We start from the raw sequence: 26,186 nt of genomic DNA, 5'->3' as shown, positions 1-26,186 counted from the left end.
TCATTTACCACATTAGCAATGTATAGAGTGTATTTCTTTAAAGTTAAGACTAGTTTAAAGTTATCTTCATTGAAAAGTAGTGCTTTTCCTTCAAAAATAAGGACATTTCAATGTGACCCCAAACTTTTGAACGGTAGTGTATATATATATATGAAATGACTTTTGGTGAATTCTAGCTGTAAATATACTCCTCCCCTCTTAACCCTCGCTCCCAACTACGCCCCTGCCCCACCCCGACCACGCCCCCCCCCCTCCCCCATCTCCCGAATTCGGAGGTCTCAAGGTTGGCAAGTATGTCAGAAGCACTCCATGTTAATTTCCAACCGTCTGCTGCAATGGCCATATTTAGTGTAGCAGGTGGTAACCACCTCATAATTAAGAAAAATTGCAAAATCATACAACACTAGTTATTACTCCAATGGGACCACCAAAATTGTCTTTGTGGATGAGCGATTTAATGCACTTTATACAGTTAGAAAACATTAAATGCTCGCTCAGAGGGTCTAGGAATATATATTATTTATGGAACCCTGTGCTAACATACTTAAATGGACTCAAAACTATGCCCAATTACCGTACTTTCCGGGCTGTAAAGTGCACCGGTATTCAAGTCGCACCCACCAAATTTGGGAAGAAATTATTATTTTTACATACATTAGCCGTACCAGACTATAAGTCGCAGACAAAAGATTTTTACATACCTAATTATTTCCAAACAGTGCCTGTAAAACGGCTGATCAAAAAAACAGAAGTCAACGTCATGGACCCAGTAGCTGCGGAAGCTAGATCTCTAATCAGCTAAACAGACTCAATAACTCCATGGTGACGTTTTGGTGAATTTACGAAACTGGAACAATACAAACAGAATGTCTATGTAAGTTAATAATACTAACGCACACTTTTAAACATGTTAGCATATTCACTTATGCTAACAACGCTAGCTTGATTACACTACAATAACACGTACAAATATGCATAAAAGCACTCCTACAGACATTACACATGGGACGGTTTAGTCAGTATGAATAGTTTTAGTTGTATTGTAAAACTTACAAATGTTGCTTGGAGTAATGAAAGAAGAATAATTTTGAGCAAAAAACGCTATAAATGAATAGTCGACAAAACATGATATACTTCTGGTTCAAGGCTCGAAACAGGAAGTCTATTTTTAACCCGCAGCACCTGCAGTGAGCGAATTCGTACAAAAGATGGCACTATAGCACAAACAATAACACACCTTTTCATTTTCTCTGTTGGCTGTTGGCAAAGAAAACTTCATAAATTAGCTGCACCGTTTTATAAGTTGCAGGGTGTAAAGCGTGGGGGAAAAAAGTAGCGGCTTATAGTCCAGAAAATTTGATAATATTAACAGCAGTCAGTATTATTGCAGTATGTTGACTCAGCGAATTCCGTAGAGATTACACAACCTAATAAAACACATGTTATTCTTTTATTATTGTATTTATTTTACTAACGAGATTATGATTGTGCATTAGTAGTTACACTGTAGTAGCACCTTATTAATTTTTCATTCAGTTTTGGCATCAGCTGGTCCTGTATTTTGTAGAGTGATACCAACTTTCTCAGCACTGCCCGACCCTAGTACAGACTGACTGAGAGGCAAAAGAATGAGGGACCTGGAGGAGAGCATGTCGTCTCTCCTGGGATACGTCAGCAAATGTGTGGATGATATGACAATCACTCAACCATAAACATTTTTGAAACGCACAACTGCAGAGTCCACTAATAATTTACACACAACTTATCACCAGCAACATGTGTAGACGTGTAATGGACCAATTACATAATTAGTGTATTCATGGAGCTGTGTGAAAGGGTTCCCTGTTAATAATCGCACTTTCACCCGGCGTCTTTATCTGGAGCTGACAGCTGCTTCATGGTCGTGGCTGCACGGTTGGTCGTGCTTTTAATTATTTTTCTTTGGTTCGCTTGGTGTCTTCTGCGTCTTCTTCTTGGCGCTCTTTTTCGCACTCGCAATCCCATGGCTGAAAAACAGGTGTGTACGCATGTGTGCGTGTGTGTGTGTGTGTGTGTGTGTGTGTGTGTGTGTGTGTGTGGACTGGGTGTTTTGGCCGGGGCTCGCAGGATTTGTTCTGACATTTGCTGCTCCCCCTAGCAGCAAATAGGACCCGAATAGGACTCTGGACACAGATGCAGGATTTCGGAAAACAGATATTTTTTCGGACAAGGGAAGGGGTCCAAAACGGGAGAAACAAAACAGGCTGTTTTGATAGCCTGTTTTGACCTCTAAACTAACAAAAATATCAATTTCTACGGAGGGAAAAAGGTGCTAAAAACAGAATTTACCAAATACAACAAAAAGCGCTCCAAAGGAGGCGATGCTAGGAAGCTAACCTTACCTGACAACATTTTACAAACAAAGAATCTCATGTGGATCAAAAAGTACAGAAACGTGGCAATGGCTGTAGACAAGACTGTGGCAAAGGAACGCTGGAGGTAGGCACAAGAAGATACGAAACACTCTGGCACAGGACAGGAGGACGAGACATTTATACACATGAGGGAGGGTGACACAGGTGGGCACGATCAGGCAATCGGGAAAGGTGTCAGACCAGTGATACAGGAGGAAGGGCAAGTGATCTGAAACGAGAGGGAGAGTCAGCATTTCAAAATAAAACAGCAAATGACAAAACAACATGAAACCAAACGAAAGCCAGACAAGACTTCACCCAGGTGTGACAGAACCCCCCCTTCTCGGGCCGAACCCTGACGGCCCAGGGACCTCCGGGTGGAGTCTACAGAAGTCCCGGATCAGGGAGGGGTCATCAATGTTTCGTTGGAGTACCCACTGTCTTTCTTCGGGACCGTACCCCTCCCAATCCACTAAAAACTGTCTTCCTTGACCTCTGTTGCGCTAACAGTCTCTTGTACCGCTACAGAAGGCCTCCATCAACCGCTTCCGGCGGCCGGGGGGGGGGGGGGGGGGGGGGGGGTTCTCTTTGGCAGGCTTGACTTGGCTGACGTGGTAGTAGGGTGGACACGGAGCGACCTGGGTAGACGTAGGCGTACTGCTGCAGGACCGATGACCTTGGCGATGGGGAAAGGGCCCACGAATCTTGGCGCCAATTTTTTGGAGGGGACCTTGAGGTGCAAGTCTTTGGCGGTTAGCCATACTCTCTATCCTGGCCGGTAATCATGGGGCCGGGCGGCGCTTCCGGTCGGCTGATTTCTTGACCCTATCTCCTTGGCGAGCGAGCACTTGTCGGGCTGCGAGCCAGATGCGACGGCATCGGCACACCAGGGCGTGAGCTGAGAGCACGGAAACCTCTGGCTCTGAGTCTGAGAACACTGGCGGTTGGTAGCCGTAGACACACTTGAAGGGGGAGAAGCCAGTGGCAGAGGAGGGCAAGGAGTTATTGGCGTATTCCACCCAGACCAGGTGGGAACTCCACAATGTTGGGTTCTGGGACACGAGGCATCAGAGGCCGGTTTCCAATTGTTGGTTGAGGCGCTCGGTCTGGCCGTTTGCCTCCGGGTTGTATCCTGATGTCAGGCTGGCTGTAGCTCCGATGAGTATGCAGAAATCCCTCCAGAACCATGAGATGAATTAGGGCCCCCGGTCCGATACAATGTCTGTGGGAAATCCATGAATTCTAAAAACATGCTGCATCAATATCTGAGCAGTCTCTTCGGCTGTGGGTAACTTTGGCAAGGCAATAAAATGTGTAATCTTGGAGAATCGGTCGACCACGGTAAGCACCGTGGTGTTACCTCTTGAGACCGGGAGGCCCGTGACGAAGTCCATAGAGATGTTCGACCACGGTCAGAAAGGGATGGGCAGAGGCTGTAGAAGTCCAACACGTGACTCGGAGGATGTTTTATTGCGAGCGCAGACCGGACACGCATCAATGTACTCCCGGACCCCCGCCTCCATGGATGGCCACCAGAACAGCTGTGAGATGGTAAACATAGTTCTCCGGACCCCCGGCAGACAGATAAGCAGTGAGGTGTGAGCCCAATGGATCACCTATGGGCGCAGATTGACAGGGACAAACAAGCAATTCTCTGGGCACCCACTAGGTGGAGAGTCTCACTGTCGGGGTGCCTTACTTCTTGTTCTATCTGCCAAGTGACCACTCCCACCACACAGTTCAGTGGGAGGATGGGCTCTGGTACCTTGGCAACAGGCTCTGGGTCGTAGAGGCGGGACAAGGCGTCTGATTTGACATTGTGGGACCCCGGCTTGTAAGACAACGTGAAGTTAAAATGGTTGAAAAACAATGCCCACCTGGCCTGGCGTGAATTCAGTCTCTTGGCTTGTTTAATATATTCAAAGTTCTTGTGGTCCGTCCAAACTATGAAAGGATGCTGTGCCCCCTCTAACCAATGTCGCCACTCTTCTAGCGCTACCTTTACCGCCAGCAGTCCCCTGTTGCCAACATCATAGTTACGTTCCGCAGGGCTCAGCCGGCGAGACAGAAAGGCGCAGGTGCGGGTCTTCCCATCTGCATCCAATCTTTGGGATAGAACCGCCCCAACTCCCACATTCGACGCATCCACCTCGACCACAAATTGGCGTTGTGGATCTGGCAGTGTGAGGATGAGTGCAGTCGTGAAGCGGCGCTTGAGATCCTGGAAGGCCCTCTCTGCCTCCGGAGACCAGTAGAAGCGCACCTGTGGAGAAGTCAGAGCATGGAGAGGGGCAGCTATTGCGCTCAAGCCTCTGATAAACCGTCTGTAGAAGTTCGCAAAACCGAGGAATTGCTGAACCTTCTTACGACTATCAGGTGTTGGCCACTTGGCAACCGCGCTACCTTTAGCCGGATCCATTTGAACTCTTCCAGGGGCTACAATGAAGCCCAGGAAGGAGATGGTGTCGGCATGGAATTTGCATTTCTCAGCTTTTACATACATGTGGTTTTCCAGGAGCCGTTGCAAAACCTGGCTGACACGGTGCCTGTGAATATCCAGATTGTCAGAATAAATTAGTATGTCATCAAGATAGACAAAAACAAAATTGTCCAAAAAGTCTCTGAGCACATCATTAATCATGGCCTGAAATACGGCAGGGGCATTAGTGAGACCAAAAGGCATTACTAAATATTCATAGTGGCCACTAGAGGTGTTAAAACCGGTCTTCCACTCATCATCACTCTCCCTAATGCAAAGGAGGTGGTAAGCATTGCGTAGGTCAAGATTGGTAAAAACTTTGGCCTGCCGGAGCTGATCGAAGCCTGATGACATTAATGGAAGAGGGTACCGATTTTTTATTGTTATGTCGTTGAGAGGACTATGTCTATACATGGTCGCAGGGTCCCGTCTTTGTTGTCTACAAAGAAGAACCCTGCTCCAGAAGGTGATGATGAAGGACGGATAAATCCCGCCTTATCGAGGATTCTATGTAATCCTTCATGGCTTGTCTCTCGGGGCCTGAGACAGAGTACAGGGGCCCCTTGGGGATGGTAGAGCTGGAAATGAGGTCTATTGTGCAATCGTATGGACGGTGTGGTGGGAGAGATGTAGCTTTAGCCTTATTAAAGGCTTCCTTAAGGTGGTGGTAGCAGGGAGGTTTGCTGGTCAAGTCCGGGTGCTGTAGTTCTGTGGCAAATGAGCAGAAACAGAGTTTATATTCGTGGCGGTCTTTGCTGGAGCACTAACCCTTATACACTTACCTACACAGTTCCTTCCCCAGCCCCTGATCTTGCCTGTGGGCCAGTCTATGTGGGGGTTGTGGTGTCCCAGTACCAGGGTGCGTGCAGATGAGTGAAGCAAAACATTTTTCAATAGTTTGTGGTGGTTATCTATGTCTATGGCTACAGGTTCTGTGATATGGGTAATTGTGAATAAAGCGCTATCGTTAAGGGCGCTGGCTCTAAGGGGTGGTGTGATGACCCTAGTTCTCAATCCCAATTTCTTGGCTAAACCCCAGTCCATCAAGCTCTCATCGGCCCCAGAGTCAATTAAAACATCTAATACCATACTAATAGAGTCATTGGTTACCTTAATGGGTGTAAGCGCGGTAGCACTTGAGGCAGGATTCTGATCCCTCACCTGGGTTGACTTGGAAAGGGCAGGCGGGCACGAGATGCCCCACCTCACCGCAATAGAAAATCGCCCCTCCTTGAGGCGACGACGTTGGCGCTCTACCAGAGGGAGTCGTGTCCGGCCCAACTGCATAGGCTCCTCTCCGCTCTCAGGCAGGAGATGGGGAAGCCGTACTGTTGGTTGAGGACCTGGAGCATAACTGGCGGTGAGGGAAAACTGTGACTGGTGATCTGGATCCTTCGGACGGCCTTCTTGGAGAAACTTGAACTCCCGTTGTCGTTGCTCTGTCCGCATGGCGAGGCCGATGAGGTCGTAAAGGTTCTATGGGTAGAAGTCGCTCCAGAACAGGGCCGGCTAGCCCCTTGAGGAAGACGTTGTGGAGTGCTGTAGAGTTCCAGCCGCTCTCTGCAGCCAGGGTTTGAAAATGAATGGCGTATTCTGAGGCTGATTCTCTCCCCTGACGAATCCCGCTGACCTCTCTAGCCCTTTCGCGCTCGGAAGAGACAGGATCAAAAGTCTTTCGGAGAGTCTCTGTGAAGTCTCTGAGTTAGCTGCATATGTGAGAGCCCCTGGACCACTCGGTCATGGCCCATTTCCTTGCTCTCCCAGCCAGATAGGAGATCATGAAGGACACCTTAGCACGATCGATGGGAAATGCGTGGGGCGAGAGCTCAAACTGCGTCTCACAGTTTATGATGAATTCCTTGTATTGTCCGGGTTCAGCCGCAAAGCGTTCAGGAGGGGCCAATCGGGCTCCCACTCCACTATGAATGGTGGAGAGTACCTGAGTCATGGGGGATGGCTACAGCTAAGGTACAGGGGGTGCGGGACCAGGCCTGGTCATCTGGGAGAGCAGAAGTTGCACCTGTTCCGCAAGTTGGCCCGCCTGGGTGGTAACAGCGGTCCTAAAGTTCTCGTGGGTGCGGGCGATCCCCTGGATTCCTTGGCCCAAGACTGCCACCCGCTCCTCATGAGCGGAGAGGCGGGATTCCTGCGCGTGAAGCGCTGCAGCCAACTGCTTTTATTCTGCTGTGTCCATAGTGGCCAGAGTGTACTGTCACGACACGAATAGGACTCTAGACACAGATGCAGGATTTCGGAAACAGTTATTTATTCGGACAAGGGAAGGGGTCCAAAACGGGAAAAACAAAACAAACAGAACTAACCTGACCTCTAAACTAACAAAAATATCAATAACTCAAAACGCTCCGGCTGCGGAGGGAAAAAGGTGCTAAGAAGAGAATTGACCAAATACAACAAAAAGCGCTCCAACGAAGGCGATGCTAGGAAGCTAACTTTACCTGACAAAAGTTTACAAACAAAGAATCTCCCGTGGATCAAAAAGTACAAAAACGTGGCAATGGCTGTAGACAAGACTGTGGCAAAGGAACGCTGGAGGTAGGCACAAGAAGATACGAAACACTCTGGCACAGGACAGGAGGACGAGACATTTATACACATGAGGGAGGGTGTGGGCACAATCAGGTAATCAGGGAAGACGTCAGACCAGTGATACAGGAGGAAGGGCAAGTGATCTGAAACGAAAGGGAGAGTCAGCATTTCAAAATAAAACAGGAAATGACAAAACAACATGAAACCAGACAAAACCCAGACAAGACTTCACGCAGGTGTGACAAGCAGTGGGCAGGCTCGTAACTCTAATTCTTCTTGCTTTTTGGTGGGGGCTGCGAACATACTCGTAAATAAAATCGTGCTCGCAACTTAAAGCATGACACAAGCCGAGCGACAGCTTGTATCTCAAAACACTTGAATTCTTGAAATACTTGTAAGTTGAGGTACCACTATACTCTGCAGTGGTACTTCAATTTAAGATTACCCCAACTTAAAATTGTTTTGAGATAAGAGCAGTCCCTCAACTAATTGTTATGCTTTAAGTTGCGAGCAAAAATTTTTGTTACAAGCATCCACGGCACTAGTTGGTGTAGCAAGTGACATTTGGTCTTACGCCGTGGCGCAGTTGGGAGAGTGGCCGATCCCCACCTTCTACCAACCTCGTCATGTCCGTTGTGTCCTTGAGTAAGACACTTCACCCTTGCTCCTGATGGGTCGTGGTTAGGGCCTTGCATGGCAGCTCCCACCATCAGTGTGTGAATGTGTGTGTGAATGGGTGAATGTGGAAATAGTGTCAAAGCGCTTTGAGTACCTTGAAGGTAGAAAAGCGCTATACAAGTTTAACCCATTTACCATTTGTTTTCCAACCATTGTAAAGAATGTAAGCGTGAAAGACAGTGCTGAGAAGAAGAAGTAGATGATATCCATTGAATTAAAGAAATAAATCGTCAAAAACATGACCAACTGTGTCGCCAAATGGGCCAAGCCTATCACTGCTAGTCTGCACAACATTGGAGCAGAATTAGCCCAGCAACAGCCAAGGATGTTAAAATAATTTCCAAACGGCGGACATTTATTCATGAAAATATGAAAAAGCTGCTGATGGTGTGTTTGAAAGGAGATACAGTATAAATCCAATCTCCAAGATTAATGCTGTACATTATCATTTTAATACTTCATAACCCCACTTCAGTTGTTTGTAGTACATTCTTCTATCTTCTTTTTACATAAAATACAGAAAGGTGCTGCAGCAGGTGGTCAAGTCTGCTTCATAAACATCAATGAATGAAGTACATTGTTTATTATTATTATTATTTTTTTATTATTTTTGGTTAATTATCTTCTCTCCTCTCTCATTTGTTTCTCTTTATCCTGTGCCAGTCATCTTCCTTCAATCTCTCCGTGCTTATTTCCCGGGTGTTGGAGCGCTCCTCAAACATCTCTCGCTCACCACGTTCCTCTTATTCCGTCTTTCATCTCACCGTCTCTCCCCTTCCTGCTGCCTTATTCCAGCAGAGTAGCACAGCTGCACTTCCACACAGAGCTTCAAGCAGTCGCATCAATGCGAGGACCTCTTTTTTTTTAGTTAGTACCTCCTACTCTGATTTTTTTTTTGCTCTGGGATGATTTCTTTTTGCTGCCTGTGATGCTGCGACTGAAGCTTTTGCATTAGAAAGCACAGTAAGTCAACATCTGGACTGCTAAGCGAGGGAATGACTTCACTTCATTATGATTGTACATTGGGTCATTTCCCACTACTCTGATGGAGCCTTCATTCAAACAATGTTAAAAATTGTTTTGAGGTTTCTTTGACTTTCTTCTAGGGAAGGATGGACCCTGATGTGCTGGCACCTGTAACCCATTCTTCATCTTGGGAGAATATTAGCGAGGCGTCTACTTCTTTGTCAAGATCTCCTCCTCTGCCCCCACACTCTCTGGCAGCATCCGTGCTCATCCTGCTGGTGGTCACGGTCATCATTCTGGTGACGGTGGTGGGGAACGTGCTGGTTGTTTTGGCCGTCTTCAGCAGTCGTGCCTTGCGGGCTCCTCAAAATCTTTTCCTGGTGTCTCTGGCCTCAGCTGACATTCTGGTGGCCACACTGGTCATCCCCTTCTCCTTGGCCAATGAGGTGAGGACAAATATAATAATGCATAATTGGAGGTGATTCTCAACCACTCTGCTTTGGCACATTACTGTGTCAACATTCTTTACCATAATCTATCTTTCTTCACAATTAAGTGCTCTTCCAGAAGATACATCATTAATATTAATTAACATTTTTGTTTGGTGTTTGTAAGATTTTTCCAATGTGCCTCAGCTCAAAAAAAGGTCAGAAAACACACAGATACAGTGCATCCGGAAACATGTTGTTATGTTACAGTCTTATTCCAAAAAGGACAATACTTTATAATGACAATATACATTTTTTTTGAAATTTTTTTATTGCAAATTTATTAAAACAAACAAAACAAATCACATGCACATAAGTGTTTACAACCTTTGCTCAATACTGTGTTGATGAACCTTTGGCAGCAATTACAGCCTGAAGTCTTTTTGAGTGTGATGCCACAAGCTTGGCACACCTATCTTTGGGTAGTTTCGTCCATTCCTCTTTGCAGCACCTCTCAAGCTCCATCACGTTGGATGGGAAGCGTTGGTTTACATCCACAATGTCTCTGTACATTGCTGACTAGTCTCCCAGTTCCTGCCCCTGACAAACAACCCCGCAGCATAATGCTGCCACCACCGTCCTTTAATTTAGGGATGGAATTGGCCTGGTGATGAGCAGTGCCTGATTTCTCCAAAAATGACGCCTGGCATTCACGCCAACTAGTTAAATCTTTGTCTCATCAGACCAGAGAATTTTGTGTCTGTTGGTCTGAGAGTCTTTGAGGTACATTTTGGCAATCTTTTTACTCAGAAATGGATACTTTTTTGATGCACTGTATATATCTAGATGTGCATATTTATTTAAATATTCCATTTCACCCTAAATTTGTTTAGGCTTCTCAAAATGAATGCGTTAATGTGAAAGAATCCTTCATCATTATTATTCAGAGCATCACCACCTTAAACGCAGAACACGAGCTGTGGGTAATAGGGCCCTGTTGTCTATGGTGGGCCCCGTTTTGCGTGAAGAGGGGCATGTAAAATGTCAATTAATGAATGACAGAGCACTTCATATGAAATTTTACCGCAAGCGTATTCCTAGTTGCTTCCTGCGATTAGAATATAATGTCATAATTCCCCATGCAATCCTACTGGCTCCCATGGTGCACAACATAAGTGCTTGTCTCAAAAGGGCCTGGTGCTGGGATCCAACCCTAGTCGAAGTATATATAAAAGGGAAGAATTACAATATTATGTTTTTAGGTTTTAAAATTCCTAGGTTAGGATATGGACATCAAGTAGTGGACATAGAGAGAGAGAGAGAGATCAGAAGGCATAAGAAAAAGTATCTGCATTTGATTGTTTACATATGATTGTTAGCAATCCGGGGAGGGTGTTAGTTTAGGCTTGTAGCTGCCTGGAGGTGAACTTTTATTGCGGTTTTGAAGGAGGATAGAGATGCCCTTTCTTTTATACCTGTTGGGAGCGCATTCCACATTGATGTGGCATAGAAAGAGAATGAGTTAAGACCTTTGTTAGTTCGGAATTTGGGTTTAACGTGGTTAGTGGAGCTCCCCCTGGTGTTGTGGTTATGGCGGTCATTTACGTTAAGGAAGTAGTTTGACATGTACTTCGGTATCAAGGAGGTGTAGCGGATTTTATAGACTAGGCTCAGTGCTAGTTGTTTAACTCTGTCCTCCACATTGAGCCAGCCCACTTTAGAGAAGTGGGTAGGAGTGAGGTGGGATCTGGGGTGGAGGTCTAGCAGTAACCTGACTAGCTTGTTCTGAGATGTTTGGAGTTTAGATTTGAGGGTTTTGGAGGTGCTAGGGTACCAGGAGGTGCATGCGTAATCGAAAAAGGGTTGAACGAGAGTTCCCGCCAGAATCCTCAAGGTGCTTTTGTTGACCAGAGAGGAGATTCTGTAGAGAAATCTCGTTCGTTGGTTAACCTTTTTTATTACCTTGGTTGCCATTTTATCACAGGAAAGGTTAGCCTCTAGAATGGAACCTAGGTAGGTGACCTCATCTTTCCTGGTGATAACAATGTCACCCACTTTTATGGTGAAGTCATTGACTTTCTTGAGGTTGATGTGGGACCCAAACAGGATGGATTCTGTTTTACCCAAGTGTATGGATAGCTTGTTGTCAGCGAGCCAGGTGCAAGTTCTACAGAGCTCACCACTGAGGATTTTCTCCACCTGTGACTTGTCCTTGCCGGATACCAGCAGGGCAGAGTCATCCGCAAACAAAAACAATTCACAGTCGCATGCCGATGACATGTCGTTTATGTATATTAGGAACAGTAAAGGTCCCAATATACTGCCTTGGGGGACTCCACAGCTCACCGAGAGGGGGGGGGGGGACACGGTGCCGTTCACCTCTACCACCTGCTCCCTCCCCTCCAAGGAAGATTGCATCCAGCTCCATGAGGTTTTGTTAAATCCGATTGCTCTGAGCTTATCCAACAGTATAGCGTGGTTAACGGTGTCAAAGGCCTATATATATATATATATATATATATATATATATATATATATATATACACACACATACAGTCACGATCAAAAGTTTACATACACTTGTAAAGAACATAATGTCATGGCTGTCTTGAGTTTCCAATAATTTCTACAAGTCTTATTTTTTTGTGATAGAGTGATTGGAGCACATGCTTGTTTGTCACAAAAAACATTCATGAAGTTTGGTTCTTATATGAATTTATTATGGGTCTACTGAAAATGTGACCAAATATGCTGGGTCAAAAGTATACATACAGCAATGTTATTATTTGGTTACATGTCCTTTGGCAAGTTTCACTGCAATAAGGCGCTTTTGGTAGCCATCCACAAGCCAAACAGCTCAATTTTTGTTTCATCTGACATCACATGGACATAGATAAGACATTCTGGAGGAAAGTTCTGTGGTCAGATGAAACAAAAATTGAGCTGTTTGGCCAAAATACCCAGCAAAAAAAGTGAGGCCTTTAATCCCAGGAACACCATTTCTACCGTCAAGCATGGTGGTGGTAGTATTGTGCTCTGGGCCTGTTTTGCTGCCAATGGAACTGGTGCTTTACAGAGAATAAATGGGACAATGAAAAAGGAGGATTACCTCCAAATTCTTCAGGACAACCTAAAATCATCAGCCCAGAGGTTGGGTCTTTGGCGCAGTTGGGGGTTCCAATAAGACAATGACCCCAAACACACGTCAAAAGTGGTAAATTAATGGCTAAATCAGGCTAGAATTAAGGTTTTAGAATGGCCTTCCCTAAGTCCTGTCCACGTGGACAATGCTGAAGAAACAAGTCCATGTCAGAAAACAAACAAATTTAGCTGAACTGCACCAATTTTGTCAAGAGGAGTGGTCAAAAATTCAACCAGAAGCTTGCCAGAAGCTTGTGGATAGCTACCAAAAGTGCCTTATTGCAGTGAAACTTGTCAAGGGACATGTAACCAAATATTAACATTGCTGTATGTATACTTTTGACCCAGCAGATTTGGTCACATTTTCAGTAGATCCATAATAAATTCATAAAAGAACCAAACTTCATGAATGAATGTATGTGCTCCAATCACTCTATCACAAAAAAAAAGAGTTGTAGAAATTATTGGAAACTCAAGACAGCTCATGACATTATGTTCTTTACAAGTGTATGTAAACTTTTGATCGCGACTGTATGCATATATATATATATATATATATATATATATATATATATATATATATATATATATATATATATATATATATATATATATATATATATATATATATATATATATATATACACACACATACAGATGTGTTCTAGATTAAACTGGTCCTAAAGGTTCCTTGTTCACTGTGGTTTCTGAGGTGAAGGGTATAGCTTAGTGCTCTTCTGCTTGTGTATTTTTGTCATGTTCCTAAAACGTTTCATTTTTTCGATCCAAACACACTGTGAAAGGACAAGGCATAAAAAAGGTGGATGAAGAAACAGGAGAACAAAGTCTCCAAAAAAAGCTTACAAGAAGAAAACCAAAAACACAAGGGTCCAAATAAAAACTGAGGTACTTATGTGGACACTAAACCGTAGTGTTATGGGACCCCAGAAGCAGACAATGAGGTAGGCGTAACAAGAAAGTATCAACAAGTATTAGCATGCCATGCACTCATGAGCAATAAAGTGTCGAAACAGGTGGTACAACAAAAGGAAGAAAACAAATCTAAATCTAACAAAGTATTTTAAGAATGTAATTTGGGGGACACAGAGCAGGGGACCTGTCTTTTTTTTAAATAAAATGTTTTTATTCCTTTCACTTTGTACTGTAATGTCCAAATAATAATGTCAAACTGCCTAAAAGCTCATTGATTAGCTTTCACGGGCAGCCTTGCCAAGTGACAATGATTGACAGCACGAAGCTGCCGCCCAACCAGTAGTCAGATGTGACTAAGTGAGTTTGCCTCCACACTGCAATATGAATAACAAACGAGTAAAAAATACAATAATCAATAAAAGAGGAGTCCAGTGCTCTAGTCAATGGTAGTTATGTTGTCAACAAGGATTTGTGCTGATGGAATAAGGAATAAAAGGGTTTTAGCTTCATGGCAGAGGACCAGAGGACATGGTTTGATTCCCAGCCAAGACGTACAAGGTAAACATTGAACCAAATAGTAATGCAATCTTGAAAAGAAACTAAGTAAATGTATTCTGTTAATTTTGCTATTTTCTACAATCAAATCATTATAGAACAAATAATTTCCCTTTCATATTATTCTAAAACATGCATCAAATCCTTTCAAAGCCCGGTAAGGTAAACCAGTTGTGCCCAAATTTCATCCCTGAATCTAAGGAAAAAAGTAACAAAGAAAAGAGTAAGAGTGAGGCAGGCAGGCAGGAAGACGCCATATGAATAGTAGAGCAGTATAATAGTAGTAAAAGATAGTATTAAAGATGGTTGCAGTGGAATGAATCAATGTAGCAGCATGAGGTCCACTGAACTTTAGGGAAACACCACAGGAGTCCGTGAACAGCAAGATGTGATCAAATTCCGTAAGATGTTCCCGTGTCTTCCTGCTACAGCCGCTGTGCTAATAAACTAACTGTCTCACCTGCGTACGGAAACCAACGCATCTGGAATGTAGCCGGATGTAAAAGAAAGTAAATGGAAGAGCAAGTTGAGGAGCTAGGATGAGCGAGCATCTCCTGTGACTATGCATGGCACACTGCGCCGTCTTCCTGCCGCAGCCACACTACTTAGTAAGAAGCCGCTCAGGAGGTCCCGTCCCAGTGACTGCAAACTTGGGTACGACAGAGAAACTAGACACAGGCAGAAAAAGCGGATCATGAACACTTCGCAACAGAAACCATGAATTTGCTTAATATATTTTGGTTAAAAAAAAATCTTCATTAAATAAAGTCTTGATAATGTAAATACAGAGTATAAATCCTTTGTAGTTACAGTACGAGTTACAGTATGAATTACGAGTGGGTATGAATCCCCCACGATGCACAACTCATCTGTTATGTACGGCGGGGGAAGCAAGAATCGGTTCAATAGGTTTATTGAACCTCTTGATGAGTGTGTGGGAGGTGTGTTTGGTGCAAAACGATGTGTAGAATTAACAATGTTAATGTTACCAGGGTTTGTTGTAAGTGTGTGTTGGATAAATCCTTCGTCAGACCCAGAGGGGCAAGGCAAGAAGGCAGTCCGTGGGCAAGCAAGTGGTCGGGGGCTGAAGAGAAGCAACGAGGTCCGTGTCCAAGCAGGGGTCGAGGATCGAGGGAGGCAGTCCAAAATCCAGAGAGGAGTCGAGGCACACTGCTCGATCACGGGGAACAGGAAAGGCACTGCGGGGAACACAAAGGACATAAGACACGGGAACTGGGAAGTCACAGAGAGAGCAAGTACGCAGGAGGGAAGCCAGAGACGGGATGCTTACTACAAGGAGTGAACTACGTTCCGGCACTGGGTCTTCGGGTCCGCTGGTCTTTATGCTGCCTGCCCTCATTAGTCTCAGGTGTGCTGATTACTGATTGCCTGCAGCTTTGCCGGCGCTAGCAGGTGCGTTTCCTGGCGCGCTTACTGCGGAGGTGTCAGCCGAGCTTGCAGCAGAAGGCATGAGGGATTGCGCAAGCGCCGTGACATGATCTCCCATAAAGCAATAAACCAGGTGTGTCCAAAACAAAACCCAGGGGCCATTTTTGGCCTGGAGTTAGTTTTTATTAGCACTCTGTATATCCCACAACTAAAAGTAATACATATCAACGAGATACATGATTAGATAGTACTTATCATTTACAGTCACATGGCCCCATTTGTCGCGGTTTACCTGACTTATTAGACGTGACGAATTTGGGGCGAGGCGTGCACTATCCACTTTAGTCGACACTTCCTTCTTCTCACGCACGATGCACTCAAGAATGGGGCCATAGCAATCCCTTCTCTACTGTGTTGTTCAGATCGCTTACCCTATATTACTCAACTCCAAAAGTAATGCATAATATGGGTCTTAAGCCTGCTCAGTGGCCTTGTGGTTAGAGTGTCCGCCCTGAGATCGGTAGGTCGTGAGTTCAAGCCCCAGCCGAGTCATACCAAAGACTATAAAAATGGGACCCATTGCCTCCCTGCTTGGCACTCAGCATCAAGGGTTGGAATTGGGGGTTAAATCACCAAAATGATTCCCGAGCGCAGCCACCGCTGCTGCTGACTGCTCCCCTCACCTCCCAGGGGGTGGAACAAGGAGATGGGTCAAATGCAGAGGGTAATTTCACCACACCTAGTGTGTGTGTGACTATCAGTGGTACTTTAACTTTAACTTTATGTGTCCTTTGAACCATGTTTGACTTTCAAACCAGGATTTTCCACAACTCCCAATTGTCTAACTTTTAGAGTGTTTAACTTTGTGAAATTCATTTGTCGTTTTGTCGGAGTCTTTGTTCAATTTCCCTGTTCCCTCTGTCAATCGGAGGCACTCATTGCAAACCCGTGCGTTTTTTTGCATCATCTTTTTGTGTGATTTGTGTGTTTAGTTATGCCGTCGTCGGGAACGATATGTCGGATTAACACAGTCCTTCTCAAATAGTGGGGCGGGGTGCAGTGCCGGGGGTGAGACGTGTGACCTCGGGGAATGTATTTTTTTTGCCGTACCAGAATATGATGAAGCGTATAGCACTTGGCTTCACTGTAACCACAGTGGGAGACAAGGAAAGACCGGTGTGTTGTTTCCTTTAATGTTAATAAGCTTACAATGTTATGCAAGAGTTTGGCGTGCTGTAATGAAACAACTGGAAAAATGTGATGCATTACATTGTACATTGTACATTGTGTCTGTCTTGCCTCTTGGTGAGGGTGGTCGCATTTTTCCCTGCTCCTCCTTCCCTGCTTGCTCTCTTGTGTCCTTGTCTTGTCTGAACTTTTTTGAAGCCTCTTTTCTTGAGCTGTCTTCAAATCTAAACATCAAAATGAATTTGATCAACTGGACTCTCGATGCAATTGACACAGTCTTTTCGACAAGGAAAAGAGGTTCGGGGGAGCCTGGCTGCCCTGATGGAACCATTGCTGCGGGGTACGTGAGAGATTCCTGGAATACTTGGAGAATCATGTGCCTCTCAGTCCTTTCCATTGAGGACGTGGAAGACATCTACCTATTTGGAGCTGTGATCGCAGGGCATTTGCTGATTGGGCTGGGCATTGCTCTGGTGTATCGTCAAATTCGGAAGACGATGGCAGCCACTCAAGGGGCCAACAGGCTGTTCAACGCAATGGAAGGATTGGGTCGTGCTGTGGGATCACAGACTGGAGCGATTGCTGATTTGAATCGCAAAATGGATACCATCTTGATGAAGTTCGCAGAGAAAGAATAAATTGGAATTGTCGAAGCCAGCACACAGAGCAGGAATGTCATTGTTTTGACTGCTCGAAGGAAAAACAACATCTTAATCTACAATTTGACTCCCTCGAATGGCCTTGAAACAGGCTGTTTGAAAAACTCCCCTGAGGACTCCTCAAAGATGGACGCTTTTGACCTTCCTTTTTTTTCAAAAAGCACCTGGGTCGAACTCTTGGACTCTTGAGATCGGCCTCAGTCCATAAAGACAATTTCAACATCTCACCCAAGTTAATTGGGCATACATGCACGCACACGCCCCTCCCCAAATCAACGCCTTCACCACTGCTTAATTCCTCCGGAGTTGTGGGGGCTGAGTAGCGCTTTAATAGCGGCAGCCGGCCTCCAGGGTCCTAAATCTCCCCTCCTCTGTTGCGAGTTGTTGTGATTACATGTACCATGTTTATGTGTGCCATGCTATGTGAGGTTTTTTTCCTCGGACTCAGTCTGGACCACTCCTGAGGGTCCAGCCTCAGACTGATATTTTTTTTACTCTTCCCTTTTTCCCACCTTTTTAAGGAGCGCCGTAAGTGGCTGATCCGTTGGCGGTCCCGTCTTGTCTCCCTGTAACGTATGTCTGCTCTTAGCGGGATTGTGCCGAAAATGTAATTTCAGTTCTTTTGTGTCTTGTACATGTTAAGAATAGACAAATAAAGCTGCTGTCTGTCTGTATCCTATGCATGTTTGATATAAACTGAAACGGAACGGAACTGAACTGAAACTGAAGGTATAGTTATAACAATTCTATAGACCAATTATATTATCTATAATCAAGGGGGAGATTTGGGGGGGTGCATAATATTTTCTTCTTCCTGAGGGGGCGCGTGACAGAAAATATTTGTGAAGCACTGAATAACATAAGATTTCCCACTTCGCCTGGCTGAACGTAGCTGTGAAAACGGCATGAATGCGTAAGTGAACAACATTTCTAATTTTCCTGAGGGAACTCTCCTGAAGGAATCAATAAAGTACTATCTATCTATCCCTAAGTTATACAGTGCAGCCAGGCTGGGCTTAGACTCCTATTTGGTAGATTCAAGTATATATCCATGTTATATAACCACAGTCATTTCAACACTGTGACAGTTATTTTATCATTTATTCATGTGGTGAATTGGCTATCCTGGGTTGCTAAAAAATGGTGTACAAAAGGTGCAGGACAGCACTCCAATTATAGTGTTTGTTGCCACACAAATGTTTCGGGTGAACACCTTCTTCAGCGTGCACAAGTGTGTTGTTACAACTTTAATAGTGTTTCTGGTTGGAGCCATTGGAAACTTCACTTTTACCACCATTGTTTGTATAGGAAAGTTATTACATGATACAGTAAAAATATGAATAATGACAAAGTATTTTATGTGTTGTATGTGCAAGGAATGCCTGCTTAGCTTAACTGTGCGCTTGAACGATAAGTAAACCTCACTCCAAAACACCTTAAAGGGAAACTGCACTTTTTTTAAAATTGTATCTATCATTCACAATCCTTATGTGAGACAAGAACACAGTGTGGGGCGGTATAGCTCGGTTGGTAGAGTGGCCGTGCCAGCAACTTGAGGATTCCAGGTTCGATCCCCGCTTCCACCATCCTCGTCACTGCCGTTGTGTCCTTGGGCAAGACACTTTACCCATCTGCTCCCAGTGCCACCCACACCGGTTTAAATGTAATTTAGATACTGGGTTTCATTATGTAAAAGTGCTTTGAGTCACTAGAGAAAAGCGCTATATAAATATAGTTCACTTTACAACACATATGTTTTTCTTTTTTTTGATGCATTTTCATTTGTAAATAAATGCTAGCAAAAGTGAGCTAACAATGGAGGTAATGGAGAGTCGCTCCATTCCGCTGATTAAGTGCTCTGAAAATGCCCCAAAACCTCCATCAACGTTGCATATACACGTAACACGCTCTATATATATATATATATATAATGTAGTAACAGACATGTTATTCATACTTGCCAACCTTGAGACCTCTGGATTCGGGAGATGGGGAGGGGCGGAATAGCGGGGGGTGTATATATTTTCAAGTATTTCTTATATATATATATACAGTATATAAATAATCCGTTCATGAAAGAGTATATCCGTTCGGCCACCGTGTTCAATGAAGAAGTCTGATCTACAAAATTTGCAGGCAGCATACCCCTTCCCCTTCCAGCTGTCCTGGATGAACTGAAATTATTTTTTCCAATCATTTTGGAACTTGCAAGCGTACTTCTTCTTCTCACTCTCGTCGCCATGTCTCTTCTTCGGTCTTCTGCTTCGTCTCTGTTATGTTTTTGGACATTACTACTTGCCGTAGTTTTGTAGCAATGCATCATGGGAATCCGGATGTTGTGTGTCAGTGTATTAACGTGCCGGCTGGAATAAACACACGCTGAGAAATAGCTCCGTGCCTGCCTACTTTATGGGTTATACATAAACCTATGGATAACGGAGACATATATAATAGTCTCCTTTTCAGGTGAGAGAGGACGCTAAAGGCAGAGAAATTTGCGAGAATGGTTGCCCCGGGAGATTTTTGGGAGGGGCACTGAAATTCAGTAGTCTCCCGGGAAATTCGGGAGGGTTGGCTAGTATCATGTTATTAATAACGTAACATTTCTGTATTTTGATCATGCCGACTGATGCAATGTTCATATCTTCCTGTTTAGATAAAGAATTAATTATAATCCTCATGCAGGTAAAAAAAACAAAAACATAAAAACAACCATCTTTTTGTGTCCTTCTCGCCATCTCCGGGTCTAAGTTGACCAATGTATCTGATTTATTTCACAACCTTCTACCTTCTAGGCATGATTTATAATCTAGACTTGATTTTCACAGACTCAGAGGCAATGCAGCAGCTCACCGGCTCAGTATGTCGACATAGTTGCATAAGCTAGTTACCTCTCGGTGATCACGGCGCCGCTAAAAGGAGTTCATTAGCATTAGAGCTTATTATAACGATATCGCTAATATTTGGTTAATATGATGGTCATGACATACCTGTATAAGGAGTATTGTTGGCAGTTTTTGGAAGTTTTTTTAGAGGTCCTATTAGCTACATTGTTAGCCACATCATACGTATATACGTATATTGCAAATTAGAATGCATAACAAAAAGAAAAACATATGTGGGTTGAAATCCTTCTCTTAAAAGATGACTGTTGTGTGTAACACAGCTTCTTATATCTGTCCCTACAAACCTTGCAAATATGACCCATGCTGTTTGGGAATCACTTTGGAAGGCTTTTTATTAATACACAATAATACATCAAAGCAAATGAATATGCATAGATTTGAAGAATTCTGCAAACCATAACTAAATGCCTCATGACAAACCCATCATCCTCCATACTGTTTGTTAAATGACATCATAGATGAATGGATTGCAATGATGAAATAAAAATCATAGCAGCAATGGATCCAGAAGTTGACGACAGCAACCTGCTGAGATTTGTTTTTGGGATGCTCTTTTTAAAAGTCATGCAACAGCCACCTGGGAAAAGGTGATAAAGGGATTAGCACATTAGGGATGGATGAGGTTAAGTTCCATCAAGAAATACTTCCTGAGTGTTAAACATTTGACAGTGTAGTACTGCGCCAAATCCAATACTGTTGTCGCACACTTACCAAAAATGACAAACACAATTAGAGTTGTCCCAATTAAATATTGATATCAGCAAATTGTCATGACTTGTTTTGTCAGGTCTGACATGTTCTTGTGTTTCCTTATCTTGTATTTTTTTCCTGTCCAGTGCTTCTAATTTGTGTTAATTTCCTGTCTGGTTTCACCACTCTGGCCTCAGCGCTGTTTCCCTCACCTGTCCCTGATTGGCAACTTCAGCACACCTGTTCTCGGTTGCAATTCTGGCTTCCTTATAAGTTAGCCTTTGTTACTGCATGCCTTTGTTTCTGGCAGTAATTAAATACTTGTTTTACCTGCACGTCGTCCTCCTGTCGACTGCATCACAACTACCGCAGCGGCCATGCTTGCTCATGAAACAAATGTTTGCTCAAGTTAACTTAGTCAAACAGAGAACAATCATAGGTATGAAAAACACTAAGTATTATTAACCAGAGGTGTGGAATCGAGTCACATAACTTGGACTCGAGTCAGACTCGAGTCATGAATTTCATGACTTTAGACTTGACTTGACAAAATGTATAGAGACTTGCAACTCGACTTAGACTTTAACATCAATGACTTGTGACTTCACTTGGACTTGAGCCTTTTGACTTGACATGACTTGCTACTTTCCCCAAAACCCAAAGATTAAAAAGTTATTCAGGAGCGCTCCGTATCTTTCATTTTGTACTTGTGTGTCTATCAGCGTGTTATGTCTGTCAGCGTGTGTGCACTCAGTACAATAGCCAATCGGGGGGCGGGGCCGGGTTTAAGGGGGAGGAGTATATTTATAGCTAGAATTCACTGAAATTCAAGTATTCCATATATATATATATATATATATATATATATATATATATATATATATATATATATATATATATATATATATATATATATATATATATATATATATAAAAATCAAAGAAATACTTGACTTTCAGTGAATTTTAGCTATAAATATCTATATTTATATATATATATATATATATATATATATATATATATATATATATATATATATATATATATATATATATATGTATATATAAAATAAATACTTGAATTTCAGTGTTCATTTATTTACACATATACACACACAACACTCCTCTACTCATTGTTGTATTTGAAAGTGCAATGCTTTGCAGCCAGTACCACAGCCTTTGAAGGAGCATATGTATGGGCAGCATCTGTGAAATTAAATTTGCAGGAAAGGAGTGAGTTTAGGGTTGAATTGTCCATCCTCGTTCTATTCTCTGTCACTATCTTTCTAACCGTGCTCAACACCCTCTCTGATGACTTGCAAGCGTACTTCTTCTTCTTACTTGTCGTCGCCATGATTGTCTCTTCTTCGTTCTTCTGCTTTGTCTCCTTCTTGTTGTGTGTGCAGTTGTGCAATCTCCAAAAGCCGTAGATGTTATTCGACATCCATTGCTTTCGGTCTCCCCTAGAGGGGGGTGGGGTGGGGGGTGGGGGGGGGGTTACCCACATATGCGGTCCTCTCCAAGGTTTCTCATAGTCATTCACCGACGTCCCACTGGGGTGAGTTTTTCCTTGCCCGTATGTGGGCTCTGTACCGAGGATGTCGTTGTGGCTTGTACAGCCCTTTGAGACACTTGTGATTTAGGGCTATATAAATAAACATTGATTGATTGATTGATTGATGTTATAACGTGAGTGGGCCGACACGCTGTTTATATGGAGAAAAAGCGGACATGACGAAAGGCTGTCCTCACTCAGGTCCGCATGGACCTGGAGGGGGTGTGCCTTGTTGTCCGGCTGGAAATCGGGAGAAATTCAGGAGAATGGTTGTTCCGGGGAGATTTTCGGGAGAGGCACTGAAATTCGGGAGTCTCCCGGAAAATTCGGGAGGGTTGGCAAGTATGGCTATAAGTGACCAGACGCCCGAGATCAAAACTGGGAATAAAATCACAAAGAAGGGGAAAAAAAACAGTCAGCTATTTTTAAGTTCAAGAAACAATATGATTAGGTTACATATACATGTTTATACCCTACATAAACAATGTATGAATACATTAGATATCTTAATATCTTAGGGACCTATAGACTGTATCTAACCTAAGCCTAACCCTAACCGCAACCCCAAACCTAACCCTAACCTTAACCCTAACCCTAAACCAGGGGTGTCAAACTTAAATACAGAGTGGGCCAAAATTAAAAACTGAACAAAGCCAAGGTTGAACAAATTAACCTTTTAATAGGGACCCGCACAAGTTTTGCATTGAATATTGAACAAGCAAGGCTTATATAACTTTGTAGTGACATGCAAAATTGAGTTTCAAATAATAATAATAATAATTAAAAAATATCAATGGCAAATCAAATACAATTTAAATAAAAATGTACTGCCTCTTTTCTATTTGCAGGCTTCTGAGGTAAATATCAACATTAACTTTTTCCACAGGCTGATAAATTTGAAAATAAAATAACAATGAATAAACCAACCGTTCAGGACTTTAAACTGCTCAGTTTGCAACACACTGATCTAATCTGATGTGCCCAAGCCAGATACCTGGCATCTTTTCTAGGATGCTACAAATTACACCCCCCGCTACCACCAACCCCCCCCCCCCCCCCCCCCACACACACACACACAGACACACACCTTGTAGCGTCCCGGAAGAGTTAGTGCTGCAAAAGGTTCTGGGTATTTGTTCTGTTGTGTTTATGTTGTGTTACGGTGCGGATGTTCTCCCAAAATGTTTGTCATTCTTGTTTGGTGTGGGTTCACAGTGTGGCGTATATTTCTAACAGTGTTAAAGTTGTTTATACGGCTACCCTCAGTGTAATCTGTATCGCTGTTGCATTCACTTGTGTGTGCGTGCAGAAGCCGCACATATTATGTGACTGGGCAGCACTCGTTGGACTGGATGAAAAGCGGACATAACGATTTTCGGAAGGGGCACTGAAATTTGGGAGTCTCCCGGGAGGGTTGGCAAGTATGAGAATTAGCGGTGAATGCGGTGTTACCGCGGCACCGCCGCTGTATATAATCGGCGGGCCAGCTCTAGTGTTAATTTGATATTGCTTCAAGGGCCAAGTGAAAATTACACGGCGGGCCAAATTTGGCCCACGGGCCAGAGTTTGACACCCATGCCCTAAACCAGGAGTCACCAACGCGGTGCCCGCGGGCACCAGGTCGCCGTAAGGACCAGATGAGTCGCCCACTGGCCTGTTCTAAAAATAGCAGCACTTATCAGTGAGCTGCCTCTATTTTTTAAATTGTATTTATTTACTAGTGTGACAGTCCTAACTGTCGTGCGGGTTCTCAGGACCATCCAGGGAAGACATTGTCGTGAGACGGTTTAGACTTCTTTATTATTTCAATCAGAGTCTTTTGCGTGCTTTTCAGCAGCTGCCTTTTTTCTCACGTGAGCACGTGAATGGTTTCTCTCTGTCCGTCGTCTGCTTTTCAGCAGCAAGTCGCCGTCGTTTGCGTGGTAGCAGGGGATGTTTTCCTCCCGTCCGCCGTCTTTCTCCGCCTCCTCCCTTGATGTTCACGTCTCTCGCCCTTTTATACGGTCCGAGAGGGTGATTGCACTGTCCACAGCTGCGCGCTCCACGCACCTTATGCTGATTGCGGCGTCGCTCCCAGCTCGCCCCACCTTGCCGCTCGCTCGTCCACGCCACAACTAGCAAGCTGGCCTCGCTTTGCTCGACATTTTTAATTCTAAGAGAGACAAAACTCAAATAGAATTTGAAAATCCAAGAAAATATTTTAAAGACTTGGTCTTCACTTGTTTAAATAAATTCATTTATTTTTTTACTTTGCTTCTTATAACTTTCAGAAAGACAATTTTAGAGAAAAAATACAACCTTAAAAATGATTTTAGGATTTTTAAACACATATACCTTTTTACCTTTTAAATTTCTTCCTCTTCTTTCCTGACAATTTCAATCAATGTTCAAGTATTTTTTTTTTTATTGTAAAGGATAATAAATACATTTTAATTGAATTCTTCATTTTAGCTTCTGTTTTTTCGACGAAAAATATTTGTGAAATGTTTCTTCAAACTTATTATGATTAAAATTCAAAAAAATTATTCTGGCAAATCTAGAAAATCTGTAGAATATGAGGCTTTTGCCAAAGTTGCAGAAAAGTACTCTCAGGTCATAAACAGAGTTGGGCAAGAGTTTGAGAACAGGTTTTGTGACCTGGATCAGCTTGAGCCATGTATGTCGTTCATTTCTAATCATTTCATGAACTTGGACAGTTAAGTGCAACATTCAGCCTGGATGCTGAACAGGTGGAGATAGAAATTGTAACACTGCAAAATGACCTCCACCTCAAAGCCCACCAGGCTGCACCAAACATTTGGTGCCTTATTGACACAGAAAAGTACAGTGGTGTATGCGCAGCAGCTATGAAAATTGAAAGCCTGTTTGGTTCAACTTATCTTTGTGAATCAGCCTCTTCTGACATGAACTTCATCAAGAACAAACACAGAACACGCCTCACTGATGCACATCTGCAAGACTCACTCAGAGTTGCAGTGTCAAGTTTCACACCAGAGTACAACACACTAGTCACCAACATCAGCATCAAGGAGGGTGACTCCCTCATTACAGACAAAAGGGAGGTAGCTAGCAGACGTAACACCTTTTTCACCAGCATAGCCGCAACTCTTGTCAACAAGCTGTCCCACCACTCTGGTCGCTTTGGTGTAGAACACATTAAAGCCTTCTACAGAAAGCTAGGAGTATCCAACGATGATTTCAAATTAGAAATGGTCACAGCTGATGAGGTGTTTAAAAAAGTGAGCGCGCTCCACCCAAACAAGGCTACCGGCCTTGATAATATTCCCTCCAGATTCCTCAGGGACTCTGCCTCCATCATTGCCCCGATCATCACGCACACAATAAACCTATCAATTACACAAGGCCAAGTACCAAAAGATTTTAAGATAGCAAGAGTAACTCCCCTCTTTAAAAAAGGAAGCAAATTGGAACCTGGCAACTACCGACCTGTTTCTATTCTCAGTTCCATTTCGAAAGTAATGGAGAAAATAGTTTATGAACTGGTCGATAGTTACCTTGCCACTAATAAACTCATGTACAAATTCCAATCCGGCTTCAGAACTAACCACTCCACTGACACATGCCTTCTCTATCTGAGCGACCACATCAAACTTGAGGTGGACGCGGGCAAATACTGCGGCATGGTCATGCTGGACCTTCAGAAGGCCTTTGACACCGT

The 26,186-nt window shown here is 43.6% G+C and overlaps 1 protein-coding gene across 1 annotated transcript in view; it reads left to right on the top strand.

Annotated features, from left to right (window-relative positions):
• Positions 1-8,872: 8,872 nt before the first annotated feature.
• The window catches only part of LOC133637145 (alpha-2Db adrenergic receptor-like), a 30,885-nt gene continuing 13,571 nt past the window's right edge, over positions 8,873-26,186 (top strand). The window contains exon 1 of the mRNA XM_062030460.1: positions 8,873-9,509. Within this exon, the coding sequence (XP_061886444.1) occupies positions 9,210-9,509 (300 nt within the window). The 5' untranslated portion in view covers positions 8,873-9,209. The remainder of the gene's footprint in view (positions 9,510-26,186) is intronic.

Source organism: Entelurus aequoreus, linkage group LG02 (genome assembly GCF_033978785.1).
Source record: "Entelurus aequoreus isolate RoL-2023_Sb linkage group LG02, RoL_Eaeq_v1.1, whole genome shotgun sequence".
NCBI lineage: Eukaryota > Metazoa > Chordata > Actinopteri > Syngnathiformes > Syngnathidae > Entelurus > Entelurus aequoreus.
This window is presented reverse-complemented; position numbering and strand designations above follow the sequence as displayed.